The 12,824-nt window shown below is 46.9% G+C and overlaps 1 protein-coding gene across 1 annotated transcript in view; it reads left to right on the top strand.

The window, feature by feature from the left end:
* The window catches only part of LOC138493169 (disintegrin and metalloproteinase domain-containing protein 9-like), a 4,098,706-nt gene that overhangs the window by 2,910,668 nt on the left and 1,175,214 nt on the right, over window positions 1–12,824 (top strand). Inside the window, exon 15 of the mRNA XM_069620352.1 lies at window positions 11,400–11,502. Within this exon, the coding sequence (XP_069476453.1) occupies window positions 11,400–11,502 (103 nt within the window). The remainder of the gene's footprint in view (window positions 1–11,399; window positions 11,503–12,824) is intronic.

Genomic DNA, 12,824 nt, shown 5'->3' on the forward strand with positions numbered 1-12,824 from the left:
GAAGCGCCGGGCTCATAATGCTTGGGTGGACTTACCTGCAGCAGACCATGCTGCTTACTTACCTGCCAGTTGAGCCCCTGATCCTCTTCTGTTTGGGACTACTTTTCCTGTTGGGGGGGGGCAGGAGCCACTCCCTAGGTTCAGAACACTGGAACTCTTCTGGAAAGCAGGAACTCTTTTCTTACCTAGGCGAGGCTGTGGAAGGAGACACCTAAGCACTACAGGAGGCTATTTAAACCATACCCGATGGATGAATCTTGCTTTGCGTTATTCTGCATTCTCTGCAGCAGAACGCTCATCGTGTCTTCTGCTTCTGATCCTGGGCCTAAGGGAACAAAGGCTTATCATCCTGGAATCCAGTCTTCAGCAGCACCTGTAAAGACAAAGAAAGAACAGGTTAGCACTACGGTCTTCAGTGGCAGCGCATCTCTTACCTGGTACATCGGCTGTCACCAACGCCTCGCGCTGCATTCCGGCATCTGAAAGACAAAGGCTTACCTACTCTTCGCATGCTCCGGAGGTCTTCGCACTGCATTCCGGCATCTGAAAGACAAAGGCTTACCTACTCTTCGCATGCTCCGGAGGTCTTCGCACTGCATTCCGGCATCTGAAAGACAAAAGCTTACCAGCTCTTCGCACGCTCCGGAGGCCTTCGGCGCTGCATCCCGCATCTGAAAGACAAAAGAAGGTGCGTTTAAAGACATTGGGCAACTTTATTACTCACGTGCCATTACTCCTTCCCACGCCGAATCCAGTGGGTATTCCAGCACCCTTCAGCTTCTCTAAAGCTCCGAACTTGTACCTGCAAGATAAAAGGGACAGTTAGTGCGCATCGTGAAGCAGGCTACAAGCGCTTACTTACGTGCTTCCAGGCGCTTCTATTCCTCATGCGGGTTCGATCCTCAATTCTCTTCAGCCCGCCATCCGCCATCGCCGGAACCCTGCAAAACAAGAGATATCATTACAAAAGACTTTTAAGACATTTGAAGTGCCCAGAACTTACCGTTCGTGCAGTTAACGACATACAGCAGTCCTCTGAGGTCAAGAGGCCTGCACCCTTATCCAGTGAAGAAACTGGTTACGGCACCCTGCCCCGAGGCAGATGGAGAGCTCGGCGTTCACTTACCTAAGGTGAGGGCGTTAACCTTTGGGGTTCTACAGGAGAAGAGAAAGGGAAGAGGAGAGAGGCACCCAATAACCCCAGTTCATTAATCCCATATTTTCTATCTGCAGACATCTTACTCTTCGAGTCAGACATACAGTGCACAGAGGTCCAGCCCAAAGAGCCAACCGTGTGTTACACATCACCTTTGAAGATACGGCATTCACCCAGTCAAGACCGGCGCCTCTGCGGGAATCAGGTGAGCATTACAGAACGCAAAGCCCACCGCAAAACTCCCACCCAGGCGCTATGGAAACCTCGGATACCGACCAGCTAGCCCAGTTACTTGGGGAACTAAGAGCAGAAGTGCATGCAGCCCGTCAGGAAACGAATGCTCTAAGAAGGGAACTGATTATTTCCAAGGAGCAAACAGACAATCTCGCTAGACAATTGCTACAGTCACAAGCCGGACAAACTCTGTTACCCGCATCAGGGGCAAATCTTCCTTCAACATCCTCTACGAACCCAGTGCAGATCAACCTACCTGGGAATGTACCTTTGGCTCCGCCCGAACGATTTTCTGGTGACCCAAAGAGGTTTGCAGTATTTATTAATCAGTGCCGGTTGCACTTCTTATGCCGGCCAGCAGCCTTTCCAACTGATCAAGCTAAGGTAGCTTTCGTGCTTTCGTACCTTAGTGGCAATGCGGCAGACTGGTCGATCCCTCTAGTTAATCAAGATGATCCTGTTCTCCATGATTTTCAAGCTTTTCAGCTCAGTATGGAAAAACTGTTTGCAAGACATTCACAGGGGCAGGCCTTGGACAATGAGCTCCTTTCATTGCGACAGGGTAATCAAGACCTTTTGGCTTATATTGCGTCTTTCAACAGACTGATAGTGAAAACTCGATGGGCTGAGGACAAAAGGATTACGCTGTTTTATAGAGGTTTACGTGGATAGCTCAAAGATGTGTTAGCCCAAGTAGTGAATCCCCCGCAAGACTGTTCGGACTATATTGACTTAGTCGTTCAAATTGACCACAGACTGCAGAACAGGAAGGCCGATCGTTCCTAGTTTGATGCTCGAGTATTTTCCAAATCACCAACTCCTACCAAAGGAGTAGACTCCGGGGAACCCATGCAAATAGGGGGCCTGAAAGGACCACTAACACAAAAGGAGCGGGAAAGGAGAAAACAGCTGCAATTATGCCTCTATTGCGGAAACTCGGGGCACTTTCTTCGAGACTGTCCGGTGAAACCAGCCAAGAAGGCAGTAGGAGCTGCAGTTACCAGGGTCACAAACTCTGAGCAGGGAAACGACCTCGCCCGACAAGAATAGAGGTCCTCTTGCCGAGCGTTAAAACCAGTTCCGTGACCTCGCATTTCGTGATACCTATGGTCCTCATTAGCCCTGAACATCCGGATCGATTACATGCGATTGAAGCTTACGTCGACAGCGGTGCCATCGGCAATTATGTGGATCATGAAATGGTTTTGAGGATGAATCTGACTCTTTGTCCAAAGGCTGTAAAGGACGTCATTACTACGGTGGATGGTACGGAGATAGCCTCCGGACCAGTAACGCATACCACCCAAGAAGTGACGCTAGTAAGTCAAGATGGACACCATGAGAAGATCGTGTTCGATGTGATAAAGGCCCCTCAGTTCCAGATTATTCTAGGAATTCCTTGGTTAGAAAAGCACAATCCTCAGATCGATTGGCGAGCAAGAACGGTTCAGTTTCCAGAATGTGTCTCTACTTGTCACCCTCGACCTGGTGTTGCACTGGCAGCAATTTCCTCGGAGGCTCCCCAGTTACCTCCTGAATACCTAGAATTCCAAGATGTTTTCCGGAAGGATCAGGCTAACTCTCTACCTCCTCATAGGTCTTATGACTGCCAGATAGACCTGATACCTGGATCTACTCCTCCTTGTAGTAGAATTTATGCCCTCACCGAGCCTGAGAATCTTCACCTCCGACAATACCTGGATCAATACCTAGCAAATGGGTTTATTCGTCCTTCCAAGTCCCCTGCTTCCTCAGCTTTGTTCTTCGTTCCAAAAAAAGAAGGGGACCTTAGAACTTGTATAGATTATCGCGCCCTGAACCAGATCACCGTTAAGAATAGATATCCGTTACCTTTGATCCCTGAACTCCTGGACCAAGTCAGAAAAGCATGCATATATACAAATCTGGATCTTAGAGGAGCCTACCACTTGGTACGAGTAAAAGAGGGCGATGAATGGAAGACGGCCTTCCGCACCAAGTATGGGCTATTTGAATATCAGGTCATGCCCTTCGGACTTTGCAATGCCCCAGCCGCCTTTCAATATTTTATGAACGATGTCCTCAGAGAGCTCATAGATGTGTGTGTGTTGTTGTTTACATTGACGACATCCTCGTTTATTCTTCATCGGAAACTGAACATCGGAAACACGTGAAAATGGTCCTCGAGAGATTGCGTCAACACAAACTTTTCGCTAAGTTGGAAAAATGTGTTTTCAACGTGACTGAAGTTGAATTCTTGGGATTCATATTATCACCTAGCGGAGTGCGTATGGATTCAAAGAAGGTCGATGCAATTCTCAAATGGCCATCGCCATCCTCCGTAAAAGGTGTTCAAAGCATGTTAGGCTTCGCTAACTTTTACCGCAGGTTTATCCCTGAATTCTCTCGAATAGTCCAGCCCATCACCGCCTTGTTAAAGAAAAACAAACGTTTTGAATGGTCTACCGAGGCGGAACAAGCTTTCCAGAATTTGAAGACTAGATTTATCTCTGCACCGATCTTAAAACATCCTCGCCCAGAACTCCCCTACATCGTTGAAACTGATGCTTCGAGCCTTGCCATGGGGGCAGTTCTATCACAAAAGGACCCAGTAACCAATCAGTTGCATCCCGTGGCATTTTGGTCCCGCAAATTCTCGCCTCCTGAAATCAATTACACTATTACTGATAAGGAACTTCTAGCTATCAAGTCCGCCTTTAAGGCTTGGCGGCATTATCTTCTGGGGGCCCGACACACCGTTACTGTGATTACAGATCACCGAAACCTGCAATATTTGAAAACTGCAAAAGCTCAATCCTCCAGGCAACTCCTTTGGGCACTATTCTTTGCCGAGTTTGACTTCATAATTACCTATCGACCTGGTACAAAAAACGGTAAAGCTGATGCCCTTTCTCGGATGGGAGTGGAAGAACATTTGATCAATCCTAAACCTGTACCTATCATTCCCGAACAAAGAATTCTGGGTGTAATCGCCACACAATCCATAGAGGAAGTTAAGGATAAAGCCAGGCTACTGGTAACTCCAGCAGACATACAGAATTGGCATCTGCAGGGAAAGGACTTTACGGTGAAGGACAACCTATTATATTTCCAAGAACGGTTATACCTGCCCAGCACAGATTTACAGAAAAAGGTAATCTCTTGTTATCACGATTCTTTAATGGAAGGACATCCCGGTATGGCCAAAACCTCGGAAAAGATCAAGCGCTACTTCTGGTGGCCGTCTTGGAAAAAAGATATCAGAGACTTTATAATGTCCTGTGGAGTATGCGCCCAAAACAAGAGTCAAAAGGAAAAACCAGCCGGCCTCTTACGCCCTATTGACATCCCACCTCGCCCTTGGCATACGCTTTCTATGGACTTCATCACCGATCTACCTCCATGCTCCAGATACAATACGATCCTAGTAATCGTGGACCTATTCTCCAAGATGGCGCATTTCATTCCACTCAAAGGCTTACCAACAGCAGCAACTCTGGCCCGAGAATTTCTCGAAAACATCGTCCGACTGCATGGTTTTCCTTCAGTTCTAATTTCGGATCGAGGGAGTCAATTTATTTCTCATTTTTGGCGAAGTTGCTGTCGGTCGGCTCAAATTGATGTGAGACTTTCGACCAGCCACCACCCTCAAACCGACGGACAAACCGAGAGGACCAATCAAACTCTGGAACAGTATTTGCGCTGCATGCTACAACAAACTGAAAAAACTTGGAAAGATATCCTTTGGATAGCCGAATATGCCTACAATAATTCTGTCCACTCGGGAACTGGGAAGACCCCGTTTTTTCTTTTATACGGTAGTCACCCTCGAACCTCGGAGTTGGATCCACTCCAAGATCTTGGAACACCAGCAGTAGACCACCTGCATTCTACAATCACCCAAGCCTTTAAGGAAGCCGTTTCTCACCTTCAAAGGGCTAAAGAACAATACAAGAAAGGAGCAGACCAACATCGGAAGGAAGCCCCCCAGTATCAATTAGGAGATCAAGTCTGGTTATCCACCAAATATCTACCTCTAAAAGGACCACGCACATTCAACCCAAGATACCTTGGTCCCTATTCCATCACTACCATAGTAAATCTAGTAGCGGTCAAGTTGGACTTGCCCCCTCACATGAAGATACATCCGGTCTTCCACGTCTCTCTATTAAAACCCGTGCAACCTCAAACCCGACTAACTAAATCTCCAAAACCTATTCTAGTTGACGGAGAACTCGAGTTTGAAGTCAAAAGCATCCTGGATTCCAAGATCTCCAAATCTAAACTATTTTACCTGATTGACTGGAAAGGCTACGGTCCCCAAGAAAGATCCTGGGAACCTGCAGAATATGTCCACGCGCCTCGTCTAATTAAAAGATTTCATCGAACATTTCCTAACAAGCCAAAACCCCCGGAGAAGCCCGGTTTGGGAGGGGCCTTGAGGGGGGGTGCTGTCATGATCTCTGCTTCCAAAAGATCAGGACTTGCCCAACTCCCTTGGAAGCAGACCCATAACCCCGGTTCCGAGTGCCAGCCAGTCCCAATTGGGACCTTTTGGACCCTGTCCTGGCGCCAGTGCACCAGGCTCATAAAGATGCCCAGTCCCAGCGCTGGAAGCGCCGGGCTCATAATGCTTGGGTGGACTTACCTGCAGCAGATCATGCTGCTTACTTACCTGCCAGTTGAGCCCCTGATCCTCTTCTGTTTGGGACTACTTTTCCTGTTGGGTGGGGCAGGAGCCACTCCCTAGGTTCAGAACACTGGAACTCTTCTGGAAAGCAGGAACTCTTATCTTACCTAGGCGAGGCTGTGGAAGGAGACACCTAAGCACTACAGGAGGCTATTTAAACCATACCCGATGGATGAATCTTGCTTTGCGTTATTCTGCATTCTCTGCAGCAGAACGCTCATCGTGTCTTCTGCTTCTGATCCTGGGCCTAAGGGAACAAAGGCTTATCATCCTGGAATCCAGTCTTCAGCAGCACCTGTAAAGACAAAGAAAGAACAGTTTAGCACTACGGTCTTCAGTGGCAGCGCATCTCTTACCTGGTACATCGGCTGTCACCAACGCCTCGCGCTGCATTCCGGCATCTGAAAGACAAAGGCTTACCTACTCTTCGCATGCTCCGGAGGTCTTCGCACTGCATTCCGGCATCTGAAAGACAAAGCCTTACCTACTCTTCGCATGCTCTGGAGGTCTTTGCACTGCATTCCGGCATCTGAAAGACAAAAGCTTACCAGCTCTTCGCACCCTCAGGAGGCCTTCGGCGCTGCATCCCGCATCTGAAAGACAAAAGAAGGTGCGTTTAAAGACATTGGGCAACTTTATTACTCACGTGCCATTACTCCTTCCCACGCCAAATCCAGTGGGTATTCCAGCACCCTTCAGCTTCTCTAAAGCTCCGAACTTGTACCTGCAAGATAAAAGGGACAGTTAGTGCGCATCGTGAAGCAGGCTACAAGCGCTTACTTACGTGCTTCCAGGCGCTTCTATTCCTCACGCGGGTTCGATCCTCAATTCTCTTCAGCCCGCCATCCGCCATCGCCGGAACCCTGCAAAACAAGAGATATCATTACAAAAGACTTTTAAGACATTTGAAGTGCCCAGAACTTACCGTTCGTGCAGTTAACGACGGACAGCAGTCCTCTGAGGTCAAGAGGCCTGCACCCTTATCCAGTGAAGAAACTGGTTACGGCACCCTGCCCCGAGGCAGATGGAGAGCTCGGCGTTCACTTACCTAAGGTGAGGGCGTTAACCTTTGGGGTTCTACAGGAGAAGAGAAAGGGAAGAGGAGAGAGGCACCCAATAACCCCAGTTCATTAATCCCATATTTTCTATCTGCAGACATCTTACTCTTCGAGTCAGACATACAGTGCACAGAGGTCCAGCCTAAAGAGCCAACCGTGTGTTACACATCACCTTTGAAGATACGGCATTCACCCAGTCAAGACCGGCGCCTCTGCGGGAATCAGGTGAGCGTTACAGAAAGATCTTACTGATTTTTTGGTTTCTTTGAAATCCCCCAGGAAGGCGATGAATAGAACATGGGCTAGAGGGCAGCCTTGTTTTAACCCCCCCCTTTTAGATGGTATTTTATCTGACAAAAGACCCTGTTGACTCAAACTCGATCTTGCCCACCTCTGAAATCTTGCGAGCAGCAGAGTTGCAAAGACCTTTCCAAAGGTGTCCAGTAGGGCGATCGGACAGTAGTTAACCAGATCATCTCTTCTGCCCTTTTTGAAAATGGGGACCACCACCGCCAAGGTCCATGAAGTCGGGATTGATTTTGATTCCATACATCGACGAAAGATCTTGCTGATAAGGGTTGTCCATTCCTCAGGATGTAGTTTTAAGTCAATGTTTGTCAGACTTTCCGGGCCTGGGGTTCTCAAGGATTTTAATCTTAGAATCACTCTTTTAATTTCATCTTCGTCTGTTAGGTCTACCCATGATGCATTAAACCTCTTGTCTGGTATTGGGGCTTGTTCTCTAGAGGATTCAAAAAGGGTCGTGGAATAGTTCACCCAAGTCTCTTCAGCTACCGAGGTTGTTAGGATCTCATCAGTTTGGAGATCAGTTTTCTTTATTAGGGACCAGAACTCCTGTGATTTCTTGTTGCTCACAATTTTTAGCATTTCTTCTGCGTCGTTTTGATAGAGACTAATCCGGTGGCTTTTAAGACACGATTTGTAGTTCTTTGTCTCCTCACGCAGAGCATTCCTGGTTACAGGCGTATTGTGCTTTAGAACCATTCTTTTCATTTGCCTTAGTTGCCGCCTTTTTTCAACTAAGATCTTGTTATGGGCATGTTTGTTTTTTGCGTTTGATTTTTTTGCTAAAGTCGGTCCCACTTTGTATACCAATAACAAAGGCTGGTAGTTTATTGTTGATGCTGTTTTACAGTTTATCCCTTTGGAGGCTTGGCTCTTATACTTTTCCGTTAGATCTAGTATATTGGAGGTCGTAAGTCGCAGGCACGTCTGCTGGTTGTTTACTTCAATGTTGTTCTTATACGTTGTTTTATGGGGGCACCTTGTATTCCATGTCATGGTCAGCAGGGTATGATCGCTTTCTTCAATTCTGATTACCTTAAAAGCTGAAATTAGGGGTAGCAGTGCATGTGAGACGAAGACGTAATTCAGGGTGGCCGCTGTAGAATCTCGCTCCCACGTGGGAAGCTGAGGTTTGCTGTCTTGTAACCCTGCCACATTGTGGAAGTTGTGTGAGTTCATTAAGTCTAACCATAGAGCTACCTGCTCCTTAGCTGGTGACCATGCTGATTTAATTGTCCCACTCTGGTTCAGTTCGGTGCATTTGGCATTTAAATCGCCACAAATGATTATGTGAGGTGTCTGGTAGTGTCATGGCCATTGGGTAAGGACCCAGGCCTTCATCACCCCCAAGGACCACTTGGATCCAGTCCTGGCGCCTTTGGCGCCAGGCTCATAGAAATGTATGCTTGGAACACTCTGTGCCTAAGGCACGTGCATCAGGGCTGGGCGTGGCCATAGAACAGCATTGGGAGGCACGTGCTGGAATCCTTGGGCGGGGCAAGGTGGAGCCACAAGGCGTGGCCAAAGGGAGGGGCCGGAGCCAGCCTATAGAAGGCCATGCTAACCACATGCCCTTGCTTCGCATTACTCTGCTTTACAGCGTGACGCTTACTGCCAGATCGCACCTTGATTCCGGTACTCACGCTCTGAAGACCATCTCACTTACCTGACTCCAGCCGCGCCATCGCTGAAGGCGCACCTACCTGACTCCAGCCACTCCATCGCTGAAGATTCACCTACCTGACTCCAGCCGCTCCACCGCTGAAGGTGCGCTTACCTGACTCCAGTCGCTCCATCACTGAAGGTGCGCTTACCCGATCTAAGCCACTCCATCGCTCTGCGCGCACTCTACCTGCATTCCATCAGAGTCGGGGCCTCTTCTCTCCCAATTCAGACTTCCAGCGATGCGGGAGCCTTTCGCTTCTCTGCTTTTCCGCGGTATCTTTCTCTGGAGCCATCAAACTGTCTTCAAGCCTCCGGACTCTGTTGCACGCCGTCAGACCGCTCCTACAAGGGAAGAGAACACAACAGGTTAGAAATCTCATAAGCACGAACTCTGGGCTGCATCTTACCCGAGTCTTGACTTCCATCATACCGGCCAGGTAACCTGTTGACCTTGAGAGTCCATCATCCTCAGGCGACTCCCAGGAATCGCTCCACGCTTCTGATCTTCATCTTCACCTATAGGGTAGGGCAGAGACATTGCAGGACATCATTATTGCTTGCCACCAATGCGAGACTCATCGCTAAAGACATTATTGAAAAATCCAAAGACTTTCCCTTCAAGTGGATTGGTCACAGCCGGTCTGGATCGCCACTTTGCGGGCCAGTGAAGCGACTAGGCCCATTCTACGCGCCCCTGCTGAAGGAAGAAGGACGGAGAGCCCAGCATTACAAATAACAGGTGAGCTTGCATGGGAAGGCTCTTGCGCACGCTGTTCTGGCACGAAACGGGCGAGGAAATTCGTTTCACCTCCGCACCATCCTCACTTCCTCTCCTCTCCTTCCAGGGGCAATACCAGCATCCAGAAGAACATTCTCTGCGGCAGCTGGGGAAGACAGCCGACACCGGGGAGCCAAGTCGAGGGAGGGCTCCAACCGTGCCCCAACGCCCCCGCAAATGCCAGGTGAGCGGAACTGGTAGTCGACATATATTTCATCAATTAACTCTACAACTGATGCACAAAAATTGTTGTTCGTAGTTCTTTGGGGATTCCAGTATACAGTGATGATTGCCTATATTATCTCCCATAACAAGTTCGTTCTCTAAAATGTACCTTCTTTCACCCCCAAGATCCTGACCGATTTTCATTTGAATCTGGAGAGCGTTTTGACACCTAGCCCTCACACTTCCTTAGCAGAGAAGACGTTTTATCTGGACAGAACTAAGTCCTTCAGGAAATCTGATCATCTTTTTATGGGAATAAAGCAGTGAAAGCCACCATCTGTAGATAGATAGTTTCTTGAATTTCAAAAGCTCTGAATGTTTTGGTTTCCAGGTTCTTGAAAGGCTATGCACTCATTTGACCAGAGCTGAAGCAGCATTGCTTATCTTCCAGAGACATGTCCTCATTGCAGGTATGGCAGCCACCTAGGCCACTCCTCATGCCTTTGTTAAACACTATTATTTGGATGCGTCCTCAATGAGGGATGTTTTCTTTCGTCAGAATGTTTTGCGTGACATTTTTGCTTGAACCCTGGCCGGGCATAGACTGTCTCCTCCATCCATTGCATGGATCTTCACGGTCTGAGTTCGAAATCAGTTGGGAAGTAGGGAGAGTAGGATGCTGGAGTACTAAAATAAAGAGCTTCATAATTATTTTGGTACTCCTAGTGCTTGCTCTCCCTCCTTCACAACAACCTCCTAGCTGTCCCCCATTTACTTATGCTGTGTTAAAACCACCATGGCAAAAAAACAGCAGGACTGAGAGGTGTCAGTTGGTATTGCACGGGTGGCGGGGCACCAGGTGCATGGAGGGATGCTTGCGCATGCCAAATCCCGTTCTAAACTCTTAAAGTGACAGCAACGTCTTTCAGAGAAGCTTTTTCCCATCTAGCCTGTGTTGCATGCATGCCCAACTGGTTGTCAAGGAGGGAGAGCAAGGATTAGGATTTCTCAAATCACCATAAAGATTATTTGTTGGGTTTACCAGACAAGTTTCAGAACTCATCAATGTTGACCATTGCACCACACCAAGTACGGAAATAGTGGCCACGTTATGTGTAACGTACCTCAAATACAGTGCAGATTATGGGCATCTGGGCTAGTACTTCTGTTTACTGGAGGTTTGGTTTGCAAAATCAGATAGGGTAACACTTAACCATTATAGTCAGATGGAGAGCATCACATTTTTCCTGACTATTGTTGTTTTTTCTGATACCATCATTGTTTGCTTTTTGGAGTAGAATCAGCTAACAGTTTTAAATCACAAGTGTTCTCTTCTGTATTTTTGTTTTACTATGTTTTCTTTTACAGAAACTGAAGTTGCCTCACTAGAATGCTTTTCAGCTGTGAACACCATTGGGGACAGATTTGGTAACTGCGATCTCAAGAAAGGAACAGAAAAATGTATACAAAAGTACGTTTTGGGGAGAATAAAGTGCTAATCAAAACCTGTTTTTCTCCTAATCGAATATTGGCCTAAAATTATACATTTGTTGGTAAAAATAATACACAAAGATGACTGTCAAAATGTCCTGTTTGCAGTTATTTTGAAAACGAAGACACATCCCCAGGATTTTTTGTCAACAGTTTACAAGTATTCAGCAGCATAAATCGAGACATACGTTTAGCTGTTTTGTATTTCCATTTTAGGGTCTTAATGTAGTTATTACCTCTCAGTAAATCAGAAGTCGTAATACACAAAACTATCTAGTTTTCCGTGTAAAACTATCAGCACAAGGTATAGTTGAAACATATGTTGAATAACAGAACTTGGTAGTGAAAGGTCTCACAGCGAACAAGCTTGGCACATTCTCTTTGTCTGTAAAGAGGGGGAAAATAGAGTCAGTGTTGATGGGATAAGGAATATCTGCACATTCAGCCAGAGTACAGGATGCTTATTAATTGAAAACTCTTGGGTCAAAGTTTGAGTAAAGTAGCTGGGCAACAGGTGCCTGCCCATATAAAAAAGAGTATGTCAAAGAAAATGAAGGGGATCTTGGCAGGTGAATTGAACTATGCCAGAGTGGAAATTGACACAGATGAAGTCTAGTGGCCTGTTGAGAGGACTATGGTCTCCCAGAATGATAAGATAGGTGTTGGTAAAAAATGGATGGTGGGTTGAGCGTCTGTTGGCCTCAATTTGTTAAATGGAAATGTACAAGGGATGAGAGGGGGGGGGGATTTACCTGGTTCAGCGGTGTGAGCAGATCTTATTTGGACTATTTCTTTGTAGATCTTTCCTCATTCAGTGAATGATTGTGATTGAGACTCCATGGAGTGATCATTGTATTATTATAACTTCATTTGGATCTGTCTAGGTTAAAAATGATTTTGGGGATGTGGTTGATTTAGTGATACATCTGTCCAGTAATAGGGTCTCTTGGAAACCAAGGAATAAAAACATGTTGAAAAAAAGGATGGAAGAGATTCTACAAGAAACCACTGATGAATGGAAATTGAACACCTTTGAAGTGAATAATTAAGGTGGGTCCATCGAGAACTGCCCGATCAAATCTGCTCGCTATTCCATAGCCTGCTGTATTACTGCCAACACCATAGGTTCTACACCCCACCTCCCAAGGATTTACTACGACCCATCCTGCCTAGAGAGTACCCAACCAGTATTGAACCAGGCCCAAGTACCTAAGTGTTAGACCGATCATCCAGATCTCCAATACACCTACTTTAACTCTTTATTATGTTCTCCTTGGTTATTAGACAGTTAGTCTGTTTCCT

This window comes from Ambystoma mexicanum, chromosome 10 (assembly GCF_040938575.1).
Source record: "Ambystoma mexicanum isolate Mex_15411 chromosome 10, UKY_AmexF1_1, whole genome shotgun sequence".
Classification (NCBI taxonomy): domain Eukaryota; kingdom Metazoa; phylum Chordata; class Amphibia; order Caudata; family Ambystomatidae; genus Ambystoma; species Ambystoma mexicanum.